The 21181-nt window shown below is 38.0% G+C and overlaps 1 protein-coding gene across 4 annotated transcripts; it reads right to left on the bottom strand.

Moving 5' to 3' along the window:
- Nucleotides 1–1465: 1465 nt before the first annotated feature.
- Nucleotides 1466–15892, bottom strand: LOC145678490 (uncharacterized). Of its 4 annotated transcripts, none has more exons than XM_081748679.1 (4): nt 15145–15296; nt 11744–11935; nt 7491–8346; nt 1466–2658 (listed from the first exon to the last, which is right to left on the bottom strand). In XM_081748679.1, exons 3-4 carry the CDS (start codon nt 8081–8083, stop codon nt 1749–1751), a joined length of 1503 nt encoding a protein of 500 aa, XP_081604805.1. In that variant the 5' UTR covers nt 8084–8346; nt 11744–11935; nt 15145–15296; the 3' UTR covers nt 1466–1748. The 4 variants fall into 4 exon arrangements, with proteins under 4 accessions (XP_081604805.1, XP_081604806.1, XP_081604808.1 ...); XM_081748680.1 differs by having other exon boundaries at nt 11723–11935; XM_081748682.1 differs by lacking the exons at nt 11744–11935; nt 15145–15296 and adding an exon at nt 15747–15892.
- Between the last annotated feature and the right edge of the window lie 5289 nt (nt 15893–21181).

A 21181-nucleotide genomic window follows, 5' to 3' on the forward strand; every position in this document is an offset into this window, starting at 1 on the left:
GAAATATTCAAATTCATCACCTACTCGTAAGAAAAACATACAAGAAGCAAAATACAAGACGAACACGATGAACCACACAAATATATATATATATATACACACACACACACACACAACGTTGAGCGGAGCGTTAACTATTACGAGAGAAAACTAAAAGACTATTATGATAGAAGAAATAGACAAGGCCCCACCTTGAGAGCTTAAGCATCCACCAATCATCCACTGTGCTTTAGAAAGAATAAAAGCTGACTGTTTCGCATGTGGCAGCAAGTACTGAAGCTTTCAGAAGAGTAATGAGTAACAAGTTTCTGCCTTTTTCCATTTATTTTTTTATAATATTTTTCTTAGAAAACTGTCAATGCAAAACATAAATCTCACGAAAAAGTCACTTTACCTCCCAAGAAAGTAACTTTTGGTGACAAATTTGAAAAAAAGTAACTTTAATGACCGACTTGAATAAAAGTAACTTTTAGTTTAAAAAGTGACTCGTTATGAGCCCTGCTATCTGTTTTTTCATTACTATCGCGACACCATTCTCAGCCTTAACGCACGTGGAATAGAACTGTGTATTTTCCAGATACTATCTCACATTTTCCTAACCACTGTACTTCACTTAAACTCACAATGTTAATTTTAAATTTATCCATTTCTATATTTAATTTTCAAGTTTAACCGCACGTCGTAAAATTCGTACATTCCACATACCGATGCTGAAATGACAGTTATTATTATTTTCTCCTTTGATGATTCGTACTATTCCAGCATTTGTCTGGTGGCAACGAATACAACCCAGAAAAAGTCTCACTCAAGATGGCTGACCTGAAAACGTTGCTACATGTTTTCGACCAAGTCTTCCCCACAGAGAATTGAACTCGGGACCACTCGCATCAAAGGAGACAGCGTTAGAGACTACGTTACGCGGGGATACAAAAATTAAAAATAAGGTGTAATGAATATTCTGAAGTACAAATATTTAACCCTTAAACCAGTTCTGAAGCGTGATTTGCTTTTGAATATATTGACTCCCGACACATATAGGAGTAAATTGCGTGAGGGGCATATTTTAGAATGTTCGTACATTTTTCTGAACAATAAAGAAATACAAATCTGAAATTAAATGATCTTTAATTCTGAGTTTACAGACCGGAGAAAATATTGCATACAAAACTAGAAAAGGTGACCTTCAGGTAGCACATGTAACCACAAACGTGAGCTGCAGTACCCACGGGTGGGTCACATGGCCCGTGGAATATTCCTATTGTGATCCACCGGTGGGTCATGCGACAAGTAAGGTGTTAAATCTTTACTATAAATATGTCACTACGTTATGTCTTTACATAATGTGTAATGTTGATTATTACTTGTGATGATAATCAAATGAACATAAATCGGATATTAAAGAAAAGGCTGAATAATATTTGGCCCCGTACCCGATGTTCAAATTAATAGGGAAAACAAAATGGTATTCCAGCTAATGAATATATATTTATTGATCGTATGTTAGAAGTAACTTTACATCCAGTGCCTTCTTGACAAATTTTGTTGGCAGTAGTTGCGGCACAATTAGGAGGTAATGTAGTCAGAAGCACACTCCGATTATATTTATCACAAATTTCCCCAGGTATAGAGTTTCAGAGGTTTGGTGAAACGTTGAATCGCAATGGAACAAAAGTAGATCGAGAAAATAATTCCTGGACTCACTAACGTTGTATCTGCGAAGTCCAGTTGGTAGGTGTAAACCTCACTGATTACGCTTGTGTATGAATCTTTCGGTGCCGAACCAGCATGAACCGTTCACAATAAGACTTCTCACAATAATCACAGGGGAAAGGAGTACTGTGTGTTCGCACATGCTTAACAAGATTATTTCTTTGTGCAAATGATTTTCCACATTCATCACAAAAATAATTTTTACTATCGTTTGTGTGAATTCTCTCATGGCGCACCAGGTGACTTCTGTCTGAGAAAGATTTCGGGCAGTAACTACAATGAAATGGAGTTTCTCCTGTATGAATTCGGACATGCCTTTGGAGATTACTTTTTCCTGAAAAAACTTTCCCACAAAGTTCGCAAGTGTAATTTCCCGTGTGGATCTTTTCATGTTGTTTAAGAATATCTTCAGTAGAATATGTTTTCCCACACTGTTTACAAGTGAATACACAGTCCATCATCGTATGATCAAGAAGATGCCTCTTCAAACTGTATTTCTTGACAAATGTCTTATTACAGATTTTACACGCGAACAGAACTTCAGATTGCTCTGTCTCCGAGCGCAAGTGTCTTTTCCAGTGTTCACTAAAGTTTTTGCGCCACACAAATCTCTTGCCACATAGTGTACAGCCAAATGGTCTGTTCTCCCCATGAAATTTCTTGTGGTCACTGAGATAAAATTTGTTTGAGAAAGTTTTCTCGCACAGATCACACGGATATTGGCCAGTGTTTCCGTGCACAGTTTTATGCCCGCTCAACTGGAAAATTGTCTGGAAAGATTTACCACACTTTGAACACGTCAATGAATCACCTGTTTCATGGTTCTTCATATGGGTTTTCAGGTAACAATTCTTCGAAAATGTCCGACTGCATAAACAACACGAGAATCGTCTTCGCTTTCCATTTCCAAATGAACTTCTATCACCACTTTGGTTCAACTCCTTCCCGCTGAAATGAAAGAAAAAAAAAGTGTTTTTTTAAGCCTTAGACAATGGGTGACATTCAAATATCTAATATTGTTTAATGATAACATTTCGAGCATCATTTATTGACAATCAAATGATACAACGAGGTGAGTGTGTGTCCAACCATGAACCACTGATCTTACTCCTACATTTACTCAAGGCTCTTCAATACACACCCTTCTCTTTTCTGGTTCAATCCAAATGAAATCGATCAATAATGGTTGCTGACAAAATTTAGTTTTTGATTAATTTGTTACCTAAGTTTGTACCATATTCTGGGAATTGAAAACGGGTATTCATTTATTTTTTAGCCGCGCAGGTTTTGTCGTAGCGGCCATTTTGTATTGGCGTCTGAGCGTATTTTGAACTTTTCAGAGGATTCCGTTAAACGCTGTAACTTTTTAGGTTTTAAAGATAAACCAAAACCATATGAAAGATAATGGAAAGGACAATATTCTGTGTTCTGTGGACATTAAGACATACTTTAGAACGTCGGGGAAAAAGCTCTGAACATTGATGGAAACCTAAAAATTTCCGTTTTGGAATGTATATTTTGAAACGAAATAAATGAGGCTCACCTTCAAATTTTTGTCTACATAGAGACTAGATAATAAACAACTTCTCAAACAAGTTTCAGATTTGAGAACCATATACTTGATTTTTTGGAAATTTTTAAACATTGCGAATTTTCGAAAATCGTGTATTTTCACCAACAAATATTTCTGGAAGGACGCAAGTGAAAAATCTGAAATTTGCACAAAATACACGATAGTTTTGCGATAACAAATGGATAAAATTGCATCCCTGAGACTTGAGTGGTTTCAGAGTTATAAGCTTTTTTCTTTACTGGCACTTTTTCATATGAAGCGCCATGAGGAGATGAGAACTAATGGAATGTGATGTCACCCGTTACACCAATATGATTCTATATGCATTCTTTAAGAATTGATATCTAGCTGAACGCCCTGAACGATTTGTAACTCCCAAGGAGTTCGCCTTCGATATTGATGGTGCGAACATTTGTGATCACTGTGGCGCGTCATTTTTCATTCGGTGTTCATGGTGCAAGTTAATGGTTTGTTTTGAACATTCCGTGAATATCGATTATGTCCATTTTGTGAAGTGTGTTACATATACCTAATAGAAGGTTGATCTCCGCACCTCCCGGACACGTAGTTTCTGTCGCCCTCCTGATGCACATGGTGAGCCATTAGCAGCTAATATTTTTCCTGTCATCATTATTCACACTACACTTTCAAATGAGCCTTACTAGAGATTGCCTTTCCGACTTCGCACTCAAGGGGTTCCTTGTAAGTTGGACATCCTCGGTTCTGATAATCTGCAAATATCTCAATATTATTTATTATCCCACCAAGCTACTCTCAGATTGCTAATTGCTTCTTGATCTTATTGTGGACTGCTATTCCGTCAATACACAACTAATTATTCCCTTCACATATATATATTATTAATTTTCCATAAACTTGATTACACTAATCTAATGTGACGGTATCCTAAACAATAGCTACTACATACGATGGGATTCATGAAATCAGTAACACGACCCTAACGCAGCTACTAGTGCACAGAATTCTTAAATAATAATAATAATAATTTAATTCCAAAGTGCATGTGCCGAATCTCCTGGTGATGCTTCTGAAATCAGAGACTTCTCGGGAATACCCCTACTAGGGGGACAACTTCAAAATTTTAAATGAAATCAGGGGTTGATTTTGTCCCCGCTTAAACAATCCCTACATTTTGAATAACCCTGAGAGGAAACACTTTGTCATTTCTCTTACCGTTTGGCAGCTACACGAGTTCATAAATAGGTCAATGAGAGTTTACGGATGTTTCAACTCAAAAGGAATGGTAAGTAATGGTTTGAAACTAAAGCGAAGTACAAAAGTACATATGCGGAAACAAAGTGTCCAATTTTCAGAAACAGTGGCGTCTCGGGAATATCTCTATTAAATATATTTTAACTGAATGTCTGCTAATATAGCAGGGGTGCTCACAAGGGGGGGGGGCTATGACGCAAACTGCGTCATTGAAATATTTGGGGGGGTTAAAATCTATATAAATATGTTTGATGAGGGGGGGGTAAAATTAATCGAAAAGAAGATGTTTTCATGGAAGAACACCTACGGATAGACAATTGTGGGGGTGCGTCATAGACATAAGGGGGGGGTGGGCACCACTGAATATAGTACTAGGAAAAAACGTAAAACTTGTATGGCGGTGGAGGATCTTCCTCCCCCCGCCCTGACCAGCAAAATCTGAAACGACGCTCCTGCAAACATACGTTAAATATTTGTAATCTCATTTCAATTTAACTGATTTCATTGTAGAAAAAAAGTGGAAATATTCAATTTTATCTGTGTACGTTTTTACCTGAAAGAAAATATTGAGGCAAGTTGAAGCTGAAATATATTGGTTGCAGTTTTAATGGCAAGAATTGTAGACTGTTGAATCTTATGAGATATACTAAAATTTAGCACTGAATCTAACCTTTTATCCTATTCCCAGAAGAAAAGGAAGTATCCTCTTGACCTACCTAATTTCCCGGGCTACTTATTCCTCCTTCTTGATTTTCTTTAATTCAAACATTTACCTTTCTTAATAACTACCGGTAAACGATGTAAATATCCCTTTGCTATAATAACTAAAGTCCCGTTATGTTGATATCCGCGCAAGTTGGTATGAAACACCAGTTTCGCTTATCAGCTCCTCTTAGTTTTAGTATTACTGACGACGGCCGACTTCAATCACAACTAACAACAACGGTCAAAAGTATGATAGGAGAAACAATAGGAAGTAACAACTAAGAAAAAAAAAAAACAATGGTAGAATGGACGAAAGAAAGAAAAAAAAGAACGCAGTTCTTACATGGAATGAAATTTGATAAATACATTATTATTTCTGAACAAAGAGCTTAAGAAAATAGAAAGTCAATGAAATTCTTAGAAACGGTAAGGATTATTGCTGTACGTAGAATGCGAAAACTAACAAATATATTTCAGAGGGGAGGGGGCTTGAGCCTTATAGCCCTCCCCACTATTTGTACTCTAATCGGAAGTTGTACATGCTAGGAAATTTAGTTCTTTTTTTCTTTTTTCTCATACTTAATCGTCCAATATGCTAATATCATAATTAAAGCCCGGAATTAATGGCAAAATAAAAGCCCGAAAATGGCAAAATAAAATAAACAAGTAATCACGAACTTTGGGGAAAAAACAGATACTAAAATATGTAAAAGCTATAATAGGCTATAATTCGTTTACTAATTGAATAAAATGTTTCATTTTGCACTTTGTACTTACCACTTAAAATTCTGGAAACTTGCGCAACTCGTGAAGGGACGACATCTAACAATTTATTCGCCATTCTTCAGTAGTAACAATGAAATAATAACTTAAAAACACTACCGTATCACATTTTATTCACACGTGGTTACATTAGCACAAACATTCAAAGAACTGTACTGTTGGACTGTACTGTAAGATTCCTTATGACTGTATCACTAATACCGAAACTGCAACATGATTTCGGGAACCTCTCAACTGCCCCTCCCATTATACTTAGCACTGATAGTAATATGCAATATTTGTTTTGTGCACAATTACCACAGAATAATTTAATTTACGTTGTTTCCCGAATTTGGCTACCAAAAATTTGCCAGATAGTGAAACTATCCCTTGAAACGTCCGAACTGTTCCTTTTGCCTATCATCTCATGTTCGCAAATCATTTTGCCATCACGAAAACATTAAAATATCAATTTTCATCATTACATTAAAGTGTATTTTATGCCAAGAAGCTTCACTATTGGCTGAATAGAAATACGAAGAAATTGTACCGAATATAGTAAAGTTGTAAGTGATTTTAATTTCAGACCATAGGAAGCGATTTCTAAGTCTCAAAAGAAACACAAACCATGTCATGATTTTCTTTTTAAGTTGCTGCTACATTTATTAAAATCTGAGGGTGAATCCAATACTTTTCCTTAAGTAATTTCAACTTTACACATTAAGCCTGATTTGAACATCTTTAAGGGCACATGCATATCTACCAAAATAATAAAACCAAAAATCTCGAATTTTTTCTTGCCTTTTAGAAAAATGTAATGACTCAAATGTGTTCAACATATTTTCAACTTCCTTTTTTTCCCTATGATTATTCTGTTTCTTTCAAAGCCGTACTTGCTGAATCAATTGTTAGCAAGTTCTCTTCTTTCTTTTTAAAGAGAGAGCCACGTAACCACATATGCAATGGTCTTTAAATTTTCATTAAAAAAAAAAAAAAAGTTTTCAAAATCTCATTCTTTGGAAATCTAAATTCTTAGCAGAATTCTCTGGATTTATCTTAATTTTTAAAATTCCCTAACATTTCCAGGTTTCACAGGTTTGTGGTCACCCTGGCTAAACACATATTGAAGCAGACATAACCCTCGAAATAAATCTGAAAAGTTTTAGCACCTACAGCTGAGACTGGGAACTGGATTTACATTGTCTTGTCTATCAGTCTGGTAAAAACTGATTTACAGTATAAATTTAAGATGTGGGTTGGGGACCTACAGACCCTAGTATTTGCTTGCAGGTTTAATTCTAGACAGACATGATCTATGGGGCTCTGTTTTTCGAATTTCTGAATGTTTCTTGATCATGATGGTGAAAAATAATTACAACGAAACGTACTGTGAAGACGAACTAAATTAAATAAGTATATTCACCTTCTTATGATTTAAATCAGGAATATGCACAAAAAAGCAAGAATTTACTATCCACAATTGTAGTTTTAAGAAACAGCAACTAACCTGGAAGACGAAGCAATGATCGTTGTTTCTAAGCTACATTCTTCAACATTTTGAAATTCTTCCTCATTCTGAAACTCTTCCACTTTCACCTTAATTTTCAAGTCCTCATCATTCAATAGCACATTATCTGTTTCCTCGGAAGTTCTCTCTACTCCGTCTGTCTCCTTTGAACTATTCACAACTCTTGCATTCATCAAATGTGATGTTGTATTCGCATTTAAGACAATTGATGTTTTGTTGCTCCACCATGTCACTGAGTTATTATTATCCATCAACGAACTAACTACTGATAAATTATCCTGGAAATTTTCACTAACTTCAACTGTTTCATTTCGCCGGTCTTCCAAAACATTCACTAAAAGTTCGGGATCAATTTTAATAGTAACTATGCACGACCCGACGTCTGTAGCTTTATCATCAATATTGTTCCTTGGATCATTGCTCTCAATCACATTTGTTTGACTGTTAGCACGAGGAAATTCTTTTGATTTATTGCTCATGGTTGGAGGAAGTGATGTCTCTCTTTTTCGATCCTCTGGAGAATTCATTCTTTTTACGTCTAAAGTACGTGGGAATAAATTAAGAAATTGCATGTATCACACACGAACATACTGTAATGTTCTTAGAATCACAGAAAATGTTATAATCATCAGGAAGCTGGAGATACATCTTGGTAAGCCATTGCAGAAGTCCTTAATTTCATGCGTTCGATCGGAATTTCTAAATATATTCTATATAAGAAGATTCATGAAAGGCGTTCCGATATTCTTATTACTGTCATTGTAGTCATCTACTTGAAAGCATAGGACCCCTAAGCTAACTTCCTTAGGAACGCTTCAGTTACACAACCATATACCTATAATTAAAAAAATGAATAAATTTAAAGTAAATGGCTACAAGAAAACAAAAATTCTGTATCGTTTCATTATTCCTACTTTTCTATATTCTTGAACGTCTTATTTTCTTAAGACATTAAAAAGAGATATACAAACAGAGTGAAAACAATTCAAACATGATATTTACCAAAATGATATCAATTCTCTCATTTTCTTCGCGATTATGCTCCTAGGTTAAGAAAGACGGTGATGCTGATGAACGAAATGGTGGAATAAAAGGGAACTTGGGTCGAACTAGAGACCCCCATCCATCAGAGTTGAACTCAGGAAATACACTTTAATTTCAAGTTTTACGTTTTCTTAATTGAATGATTATGCAGTAATTGGAATGAGAATGTGGGAAGAAGAGAACACCTTAAAAATCACGAACACAATATTTTCCACAAAATTGCGTGGTCACGAACCGAACCAGGAACTCTCGCCCCAGAAGTGACTGTGAGCTACCGAGTCCCCACGAACTAGTAGTAGTAGTTGTTGTATGAAGAATTAATTTAAATTTTAGTTTAGAAGAGCAAGGTGAGAACCTTTTGAAAAAGTAATGGGTAAAATAAAAACTGTCACATGAAAGTAACTGTTAAAATTTAAAGTAACTCTTTTTTAATCACTTAAAACTCCTTAAGGACGTATTTTGAGTTATTTCATGGCTGCAGTAGTTTTCATTTATTCTTTGTTTTGTTTTACTTAACCCAAAAGAAACAATCTATTGTTGTGCGTGTATTTCTTTCTCAACAGAATATCTCTAGAAGTAGTCGTATCCTTGTTAAACTTCACGTACTTGTTGTTCGGAACGCGGGAGTTGGTATTTCGTTCTGTGAGGTAAAAATCATTCTCTCTTTTTCCTGCACAATGTTGTAAACAGGAATTTGTAAATGAATGACATCAAGTCAGAAATTAGAGACATTTTTGATAGTTATTGATTATAATTTGATTTGATTGTAATTTTAGCGTCCCTTTCAGTAACAAAGCTATATGAGACGTGGACCTATAGTTTAACGTGGAATCCGAACCACATAAGCTCCGCCGGGAATGGAACCCGGGTATCCCACTGCGAAATGTCAGTAAATTTCGGTAAAATTTCAGTGCTATTTGATACGCCACATAAGCTACTTTTTCTTTTACATTGTGAATCCAAATTTAAGATGGCCAGTTTTAATATGGCGGCCATGATGTTCATATTTCCCAACATACAGCAGATCTTACCATACAACGATAAATCTGGTTCTTTATTACTGAGCCACAGTAAATCATACGCACACTTCGTTTCTATTTGATTCCATTTATTATTTATATATTATTTACCTGGTTGCCTGCCAACCAGATATTGACAAACTCATTATTTTATGACATCTGAATATCTTTCTGTATATTTGACAATTATATTATTTTTAACTAACTTCTTCTTCATAATAACCTGGGTTAGTACGTATAAAGAAATACTCATTGCCCCAAAAATATAAGTATATACAACGTATCGTTGTAACCATATATCAACTACTAAACATTTGACCGTCATTTCTGTGGCCATTCACGCGCGGAACGAGTAATCCCTTAGCTTTCTGTGTTGTTGAGCCCTATTGTCGGTAATATTTCTTCCTACTCTCATGCTTCTCCATGTTGCCCTCAGCCGCTATAAGTTTGCATATGTGCATAGTTTCACACCCTCTTTCATATCTGATACACGTTATTCGGCAAGTCGAGTACCCCATTTGGGCCCTTGCCTGGTTAGATTTAGATAATTTTTTAAAATGAAAAACTGCATACAAAATTATTAGACCCATATTTTTTTCCTTTTGCTGAAAGAATTTCTCCTTCGATATACAGCCTTCCAAAATGGCGGCTCTCTTGAAAAAAATGTCAAATTAAAAGTTTTATTGTAGAGAAACGAGTGTACTTACTAACATAACCGCAATAGTAGAAAGAATATAAAGCAGTGTGTTTCGGTGGAGGCGCAAAATTTGTCTGTTGGCAAAATAGGAATCGCGCAATTTACTCGTAATGTTGTCAACTTTAGTAAAAATTCTGCTAACTTCAAATACTTTTATTTCTGTCCTCACTAGCTGCCATCAACCATCTGCTTCTAGCATCGAAATCTACTCAATAAGGTCTCTTGAAAACGTAAAGAATCTACGTTTCTAATTATTACAGCTGAAAATTTTATTAAGACACCATGTGTGGTCACCATTTTCTCAAAAACCCCACCATTTAAAAAATCTGAATTTTTTACAACTATTGGAGAAGTACCTAAGTATTTAATATCCGTTAACCGTTCATACGGCTGCAGCCCCTAACGTTTGCAATTAATTACTGAAATATCGATTTTTGTACTTGGAATGTAAATATTTCCTATGGATATTTAGCTCCTGAATACAACGCAATTTGAAAAGCAGTATGAAACTTTTCACAGTTGAATCTCGACATCAAATCAAGTAGAAGAGCTCCTATAAACATGAGTCGAATTCCGCTTCGTTTTCGAGTTACATAGTTTCCAACTCGGGACCCAAAATCGGCTCGCGACAATGGAAAAATAAAGCATATATATTTCGCGTTAAATCAGAAACTATGCGATAAAGTTACGATAAAATCCAGAAATATAATTTGTATCAATTTGTAATGATTTTAATCTGGAAAAGGGCGATGTAATTCAGTTGGCAGTGTTGCCAACTTGGTAGAATTTTGTTTCCAAATGACACCACGTGGTTTTTATTTGGTATTCATTAATGATTGTTAACATCACATGAAGCACAGTTTTCCCCACTTCACCACAGCTTTCGAAAACTTACATGTGGTTCATTAAAAGGTTTTATCTCGTACGTTATTGATAGTTTGCAACATTGAGTGTGAATTTTACTTGATACTTACCATCATTAGTAAAACCAAATTGCGAATAAAAACCACGTCTGTGTAAGTTGTCATAATAGTAAGAAGAAGAAAAATATTTTTTTAAAAAAATTATTATTGCAGAACCTCTTGTAACTCTATACATTAAGTTCGAACTTATTCCAGAAGCGAAGTGATATCTGCTCGGCAAGTTGTAACGTGTTCAAGAAGTTCTGCTGCAACCACGAAACAGTTCATCACCTGATTCGGTGTCGTGAGCATCGTCCTAATGTTCTCTGGAAGCTGAAAATTGTTTTCACTGGTAATATGATATTGTAATGCACTAATTACAGTTTGTGTGAATGACAATGGTGAAGTCCTATTACAGTACGAACCGTATTAAATGTGTTGATTATACTAAAAGGCATAAGAGGATTGTGTACAGAAAGAATTCTCGACAATTTTCTTTTCTTGTAGTAAAATATATGGATTGAGTACAGCGTGTCTGCGCAAACGTACTATTAGAGGAGGAGAAATCACCTTGACGGCCAATTTCACCGTCTTCGCCTTCTCCGGAGCTGGATCGTCTTTAAAACCCCACTGTTTCGATTTTTCCTTTGTTTCTGGAGTGTAGTAGTATATCCATGTCTCGTCCACTGTTAAGTATCAACGCGGAAACTCATCGGGATTGCGACGAAAAGTGCCAAACCAGTCTCCAAATCGATCCTGTAACTTGAAATAAACAAAACTTGAAATAAATAATTAGCCGAACCTAACCCTTACATACAATTTCTTGAAACATGTATAATATACTGAAACACAAATTATTAAAAAGTTACCCTGTCGAAATGTGTATTCACTCAACATCAAACACAAGGTAGAAAAAGACTTTCTATACACTAAGTAGTTTAGATACTGAGAAAGAGGTAAGCTCCCTATCTCCCAACACAAACTATGTAATAACATTAATACTGTAATAAATAACAACTAAATCATGACACACCAAATTCACTGTACTACTTTTCTAACGATCCGCCTCAGAATATCAACTAATGAACTACACTCAAATCTTATTCCCATAAACTGGGATAGCACCGATAAAACACTTGAATACATATTTATGGTATTGTGAAGCATCGTTATTTATATGCTTAAATATGATGGGGTTCACTCGAACAGATGCGTTTACCAAATAAAAAATTTATAGGTAAAATACGACGTGAAACATTTTTCGTGCACGAATAAGAGCGTGAATACAAGTAATCACTGTCAGTGAACAGCATATTAAAATGAATTTTGATTGATAGTGAAAGTATTGTATGTGTGTTCTTTCACTTTCGTTTATGCTTATATACTACCGTCGCTGATGCGCCTACTCCCCACGGATGCACCGTTCACTAAACTTTCAGACCCCCTACTGCGCTCCTGCTTGACTTGGCTATATAGCATTTGTACTTTTTACGGAGCAGGACGTTTGGGCGCAAATCAGTCCACGATGAGCTGCTTCGGTGTGGTTGTTCGTTCTTAACTGGCCATTGAGAACTTTGTCAAACTATCATACAGATTCCATATCCTTATTGGCAATAATGTTGTTCTTATTTTGCCGCCCAATCGTATCGTTTCTTTACGTAAATATATTATAAAGGACAAAAATTCGTTTTGGGGTTTCACAGACTGCTTACAGTAAATTTATTTGGCCTGTTCTTCCTATTTAAATGCATAGCTAATGCCTACAAGTGGCTGTTTTTATGAAATCTGAAATAACTTTTTATTAATACAATAGAGTATCAACTATCCGGTCTAATGGGCAGATCAAATAACAAAAAAGCATTCGATAAATACTTCCTGAATCACCCATATCATTAAAAATACTATTTTTATTCCCAAAACAGTTCTTATTCGTTTCTTCTGACCTCTTGATAGTTATTATATTGATATAATTTATTATAGAAAATGAAAATATATACAGTATTGTACACATTTTAAGGTAAATTTAGTAATGTCTGACTCAAAAAATCAAATGCACAATGCAGTATGAAAATATAGTCACATCTTTAAAATAACTAAACATTAACGAAAATCGTACGTCTTTTTTTATATACACAAATTATATGTCTTTATTACGTATGTCTTATTTTATTAAAAGAAAATATTCTTTTAATATGAGCCGCATAGTACGGAGACCGGATAGTCAATAGTTTGTTACGGTTTCTTCCGCTTCTTATTGAACCGGTAGAGACAAGTTATGCATGATATGCAAAAACTTCGCTGTGTTCAGGATGTTATTTTTAGTTTTTGCAAAATTAGTTGCGGAAATTTTTCGAAATTTCCAGTGCTTCAATAATTGGGCTCTAGATGTGAAATACGTTATAACAAATGTAGATAGGTAAACCTATTTGGATAAAAGGTTTTGCACACAAACGGCCGCTTCCAAATGCCTGCGCAAAAATGTCATGGGTCCTGCTTTTTAGTGGTCAGTCTAGCATAAGTTGGTTATTCGTTGCTGGTTTATTTTGGCGCACCACATTTTGAAAGACTTCCAGGTAAAATTGAATACCTTCCATGAAAAGACATATCTACAAGGAACACATTTCTGCAGGTGACACAATATAATACAAAGTAATACAGCTGTATTTTAGATTTACATATGTAGCATTACTAGTGTAAAATCATTACAAGTGCTTTACAATGGATGAAATAGCTGAGTGCATATGAAAGATGACTCTATTAGACGTTATTTTGCACAGTGTACAGAAGCTGTACTTTATGTTTACAAGTGAGGCGTTACTAGTATTAAAGCATAGGAAGTGCTATTGAAACTCGTGTCTTTGCCAAAATCCACTTTTTTTTTACTATCCTTGCTTACACGTATACTCACCAGCTTCGCCCACCGCTGACTCGGTTAGATAACATCTGTGCTTTGCAGTGCGAACCTACCACAACTTCGTTTGTTTTTACACTGCATTTTTAATGCCATACATCCGGGAGCTGTATTTATACACAAATCACAAGATAATTACTTTTTCGTGCAGTTTTACTATACGGATACATACTAAAAGTAGTAGCAGTAGTAGTAGGAACGAGTTAGAAGCCCCGCATGCGTTCGTTGGGTTCTGTTTTCGACAGAAAATGAGCAAATTAAAGACTTCCCCAAATTTTTCAATACATTTTTCAATCTGTGAATCCGTATAGGGTAATAGTTAAGAACAGCTACTTCTCATCTCCCGTGCACGAGGATACATCTTACTGTTGCACTACCTAAACACCCTAAGTACAAGGGCAAGAACTCAGTCTATTACCTACTTTTTAACATCCTAGATAGTCAATGAATAATTCCTGAAAGTATGGCGTTTCTCGTCCTTCCCTAAATGGGAAGTACGGCTCCTTAACTATAACCCCGTATAGTAAACCGGCACTTTTTTTTTTTTAAAGAAATACCTCTCTGACCCCTTGAATTTTATCTATGCCAAGTGCGATATTTTTATGTCACCCAGCGCAAAACTTAGAAGACTATAAAACGGAAGTTACTGAGAGAATTATAATTTCTCAACAATATTTCAAGTGGTGCGTCAAAAGTAAACCTGCACGGATTATTTAATGCCCTGTAGTTTTTATGCCATATATCCACACTGTATTTACTGAGCTCCTCAAAAATCTGCAAGTAGCAATGGAGCTAATCATTTAGTACATGCTCTGCTAAAAGAAATATAAAGCTCTAACCTAACCAGAAGAGAAATGTGAGAAAAGTGTGAGGTAATAGTATACAACGGGTCCTCATCATCATCTGTACGCGTGGATGGTGAACGACTTCCTACTGTTACACTATGTATAAAAATGACTTTATTACATAACAGTTTGGTAGTACCATCTCTTTGAGTAACGCCTTATAATGATTCATGTTCGCACATTGGGAATCATTCCTACCTCTATTTCATACTTACGGAAAATGTAACAATTTGAAATGATTGCCATTCTGCTTTTTTTCCTTTTTAAAAAAATTTATGATCCTCTTCTTCCTCTTATACTTTTGGGCACAGTGGGAAGGTGATATTCCCCCTTCTTTGTTCCAGCGGTGATGCCTTGAACATGGGGTGTATAAAGAAAGGTAAGTACATTGTAATTTGCTGATAAGGTTAGTTTAGAGTAGGAAGTCATGTAGCGCAGTTGAAAATAATGGGGGCTACTCTGAGTGGTTAGAGATCGAGGAGAAGAAGATGAAGGAAATGATAAATCACTGTGGAGTTGTTAATGGATAGAATGGTGCACACTGGAATGTGACCATAACCAAGCAAGGAAGTAAGAAACACTGGTCTGTAGTGCTGTGTGTATGAACAGGTATAGATTAGGTGATTCAACGTACCTAGATCTTCTTGGCAGTAGCAGAGTGGAGCATCCCGAAGGCCTTGACGAATTTTTTTGCACTGGAGTCTGTGGGGTGTTGAGACCAAGTCGTCTGAACAAGACATGGTGAGCATGAGTCCATTTAGGGTGATAAATAAAAGAACGTGTGGTAGGATTAGGTTCATTCGCCTGTAATATTTACCTGGTCCACCTCTAGCCTGGTGTTGATAGTTTCGCCATTCGCTCTTCTGTTTTTGCTCCAAGAGTTGGGATATATGCAACCGGTAACTTTACTGAACAGACGCTAATAACGTTTCTTGTTTATACTATTTTCAACCTCCTCATTACCTGGTATCTTTTTGTGGACGGGAACAAATATGAAAGTTACCTGTAGTCCTTTGCGTTGTATTAATATATCTGTTGTAGAATATTTACCAGAATCCAGTTGGAAATAGCCGGTTGGGATGTAGGAAGAAGACGACGAAGAACACTGACTATCACTACAAATAGAGCTAACAGATGTTTGGAGGCATAACACACGTTGGAATGCGGCTCGAATAGCGAGCGCTTCGGCTATGTTGATTGACGTGTGGCGAGGCAATGCCTGATCAGTAAATTATAATGGGGTATAAAAACACCAATGCCAACCTTCGATTGTCCAGCCTTTACCTGTTTAGGTACATCCGTGTAAATAAGTACAGCGTCTGCATAGTTTGGTTAATATAGTCTTCCCATAGATGCGATGTTAGAGAGTGGGGAGCGTTGCGAGAGATGGAAATTCCACTTGCGTAGGAGTGATGTATGTGGTGTATGATGATTGGTAGTATGGGAGTTTAGCCTTACGGTAGATAAAATTCACCCATTGTTTTACACGAAGATACGCAAAGTAGGTCCAAGGCAGTTGGCGACGGTAGGGTAGAGTTTTGCTACGGTTAGTAGAATATAGGAGTTGTGTTTTGGAAATAATGGGTGACGTTGTAATTGCCATTCGATTCCAGATGAAAAGTTTAGCCACATAAAAAGCTCGGATATTGTAAGGAATGATACCTGCTTCTTCCAGAAGTGTCCTGTTCGGCGAGTTTCTAGGTTGCCGAAGTATGGAACGGAGTTCTTGCACTTGTAATCGAACACAGAGTTCACTGAGACGCCGAGGTAGGGGAGAGAGAGCTGGGCAGCTATTTGGTCCAGGAATTAATTCGTACGGGTGGACAAGAGATGGCGCAACGAACGGAGCGTCCCACAGTTCCGTGTATCCACACATGTGTTGCAAACCACTGTCATCGCGTATCGTTCGTAGTATAGGGCAGTGGATTAAAGCGTCAACAACACCAGTTTGTAGTTAAGTGAACATGGCGCAATTTGTGCCTGATAAAGTGTTTTTGCGGGGTGTCCTGCTGCATTACTTTAACATGCAGAAAAGTGCGACTGAAAGTCATCGTATTTTGGTGGAAGTGTATGGTGACCATGCTCTAGCTGAGCGAACGTGTCAGAAGTGGTTTGCACGGTTTAGAAGTGGTGATTTCGGCTTGGCAGACCAAGAGCGAGCTGGACAGCCAAAAAAATTTCAAGACGAAGAATTGACAGCATTGCTCGAGCAGGATTCGTGTCAAACGCAGGAACAACTTGCAGCAGCATTAGGCATTGATCAAACAACAGTCTCCAAACGCTTGAAAGCCATGGGAATGATTCAAAAGATGTCACATTGGGTTCCACATGAATTGAAAGACAGAGACGTTGAAAAACGAAAAACCATTTGCGAATTGCTGCTTCAACGACAGAGCAGAAAGGGGTTTCTGCATCGAATTATTACGGGTGATGAGAAGTGGATCCATTACGAGAACCCTAAACGAAAAAAGGCCTGGGTGAAACCAGGTGAACCAGGTCCATCACAACCAAAACGAGATATTCACTGTGCAAAGGTTATGCTGTGCATATGGTGGGATATGAAAGGTGTGGTGTACTATGAGCTGCTGCAACCGGGTGAAACTATGAATGGAGAACGTTATCGACGACAATTAATGCGTTTGAAGCAAGCTCTGGCCAGAACACGACCAGAATGGGAGAACAGACATGATAAACTTATTGTTCAACATGATAACGCTCGCCCACATGTCGCAAAACCGGTCAAAACCTATTTAGAAACTGTCGGATGGAAAGTTTTACCCCACCCGCCGTATTCACCAGACGTTGCTCCTTCGGACTACTACTTGTTCGATTGCATGAACAACGATTTGATTGGACAGCGGTTTACTTCTTCAGAAGATATCGAAACATAGGTCTCTGACTGGATCGCTTCCAAGGATGAGGACTTCTTTCGCCACGGAATCCGTACATTGCCTGACAGATGGGCGAAAGTGGTGGCTAGCGATGGACAATATTTTTCTTAAGGTATTTATGTATTTTGTGTTTGTACTACAGCTTCAATGTGTGCGTACCAACCGCACGAATTAATTCCTAGACCAAATATATAGAAGCCTTGTTTAAAAGCACTGACAGAAAATACATAACTGTGACCTGATATCCATTCCCCATCGTTGGGTGCTGAGTCCGCTAATAAGGATGAGAACGGGTTGCACTTTAGTGTTAAACGTGTCTAAATGTGCTTTCCAAAGGAGTATAGAGTCCAAGGTCATACCGAGGTAATGAAGATGTGAAACTGGCGACAGTTGGGCATCTTGAAGTATTAGTGGCGAAGACATGGTGCGATTTTCCGGCTGAAGATGATGTACTGACTATTACGCCAGTTGACACTAAGGCCATGACCTCTGCACCATTGTTGTAAGTTGTCTATGGCTTGACGAAGTTTAGTGGCTCCATGGGTCACTGTGGAAGTGCGAACAAATAACAAGAAATCATCGGCGAACTGATTGACTCTTACGAATGTTCTGAGCTGCCCATGAAGCGTGATGGTGAATAGATTAAAAAGAAGCGGGCAAAGTGGAGAACCCTGTGGTAATCCTTGAGATACTATCCTGGGGTTGCTATAGTGGTAACAAACACGCACTGAGACTTGTCGGTGTATAAGCCAATTATGGATGAAGCGGAGATATCTCGCTGGGATCTTGAGTGTAGATTACTCGTGGACGAGCACATCCAAAGGTACACTATTGTAGGCTCGTGCGAGGTCAATGTGGACAACCATAAGGTATTCCCTCCGTTGGAAAGTACTCCATATGTCAGTGACGAGACTAGTAAGAGCGTCGTGAGTGTTTCGAGCTCTGCGGAACCCGTCAATGGTTTGGGGATATATATATCGTAATACTCTGCCCACCACCCACATGAGACGTTGAAGGAAAATCTTCTCAAAAGTTTTGGATATGCACATCAATAGCGTGATCGGTCTGTAGCTGCTAGGGCCCCAGAGGACACATTAAGTTTCGGAACTGGAACAACTAGGTGATATTCTCAGGACTGCGGTACATGTGAAGTTTGAAGTACGCTGTTGTACAGTTGCAGCAGATAGTTGAAGCCGCTGGCAGGAAGCATTTGAAGGTGACGAAACGTGATACCATCCACACCGGGAGAGGTGGAAGGAGAACTCTGAAGCACTGTAGCTGGAAGTAGAGGAGGATCCACTTCGGAAGGGACCAAGCATGCTGCAGATTTTGACGAGCCGGTAAAGAAGTGGCCGGAGTATCCATCGCATGAAAAGAAGTAAGCCAGTCTTCATTAAATATAACTGGTGAAGGCGATACCTGTGCATTCTGGACCGTATATAGTTCCATAAACGTTGAGGTGTGGTGGAGAGAGTTAGAGTTCGGCAAAACTGTATCCAGTGAGACTTTCTTGGAAGCTTGTGTGCGTCGAAATGTGGAATGGGCTTCCTGATATCGAAGATAAGTTTCTCGTAAGCGGGTTCGCAGGTACTCCAATTGACAACTCCTGCGATAGTTACAAATGCGCTGGTATTCTATATCTCACCATGGTGGAGTGCTGAAGGTGAACGACTGGTGCGAGCTGTAGAAGTAGTTGGTTTCGTAAGTGTGACAGCTTTGCGGGTAGCGAGCACAATGGTGTCCTGAAGGTGTTTCACTGAAGGTTCGTCCTCTTCCGTAATGCACTCACGGAAAAGATCTTGAAGTGCTGGTGAAAGGAACTAGGCCGGGTTGAGAAAGGGTCTTTAGGAATAGAATGAGGGAGCAACAGTTCTAAGTCGCATGCAGGACGGGCGACTCGTGATGAGTGGAGAGTCAATAGAATGGGAAAGTGGTAATTTCCATAAGCATAGCCATGAACTTGCCAGGTATGAAGGATATACAACTTTGGACTAAGAATGGTGATGTCAGGAGGACTGGGTCTGGCCTGAAATGAAGGCAGCCTAGTCGGAGTACCGTCATTTGCTAGTAGATAAGTACAGTGGCGCAGAGCCGTAATCAGGTCAGTACCCACCATGTTCGTTGCTGCATTGCCCCAGAAAGGCTCTTCGTGTTAGGGTCTCCTCCGATGACAGTGGAGTGTGGGAAGTGGTGAAACAAACGGTTCCAGTAGACAGCAGGAATAGGATATTCCGGGGGTGAATAAAGGTTGATGAAATTTATAGCTCCTAAACGTATTCCCTGAAATTGCGTGTGTGGAGACGGAGGAGGTAGTATCTCAGTGAGGATAGTGTAGGGATGTCCGTTTTATATCCCCAGAGCTATACCGCCGTAATGATCCAGTCGTTCTTCTTGTAGTAGACAATAACCTGGGATGCGTAGTTGGAAATAATGAAATTACCAGACTTCTTGGAGCAGAAGTATGGTTGGTCGAAAAATAGCACATAGTCGTTGTAAAGCCAATAGCTTACCCTGTGCTTGATGAATATTCCACTGTAAAATTATAATTAGATTTGTTCCTGCCATTCTAAAATGTGAGATTGTGGTAATCGCAGGTTCCAGGCCACTATCGCTAAGAAGGTTGGTACTCACTAGTTGATGAAACAGCACAGTTCGAATCGCTTTGTACTGATTTTTGAGAACATTAGAAGGGTCCTTGCGTGTGCAATCTGGAATTTTAGGTGCAGATTGAAATTGGCGCACTACATCTCGTAGTGATTCTCTGTGAGCACGAGTGGAAGAAGCTGATGGAGTAGATGAAAAAGCAGATAAGGGAGGTGTCTCCAAAGAGTATAGACCTTTTCGCCTCTTGGAGGAAGATGTTTCTTGCAACGTGTCATGATGTGTGTCACGATCTGCTGATATTCTGGTAGTAGTCGTGGATCGAGCATGGCGTCTCGGCGAAGTAGGTGATGGGCGCTCAGCACTTGGAAGTGTTCCAGAAGAACGAGTAGCTAAAGTAAATGTGACATCTGAACAAGGTGAAGCCTGTACCGTTTGAGCGTAGGTGGCTTGCCTTGGGTGTAGCTTGCGTGCTTCATTGTAGGATAACTTAGATTTGACCATAATTTCCTGTAGTTTTTGTTGATGTTGGCGTTAAGGATAAACAGGATCATCAGCTACGTGGGATGCACCACAATGGAGGCAGATCGTAGGTTTAGAACATTGAAATGAGACATGTCCCTGACCACACTGACGAAATCTAGCGGCGCATTTGCAAGTTTTGGCGATGTTCCTGTATCGGTAACATTTGCGGCATATTTTCGATAACGGTAGATAAAGTGCGACTTTGAATCGGCAATAATATAATCTACACTCAATA

Source organism: Thermobia domestica, chromosome 2 (genome assembly GCF_964235325.1).
Source record: "Thermobia domestica chromosome 2, izTheDome1.hap1.1, whole genome shotgun sequence".
In the NCBI taxonomy this organism is placed as follows: Eukaryota; Metazoa; Arthropoda; class Insecta; order Zygentoma; family Lepismatidae; genus Thermobia; species Thermobia domestica.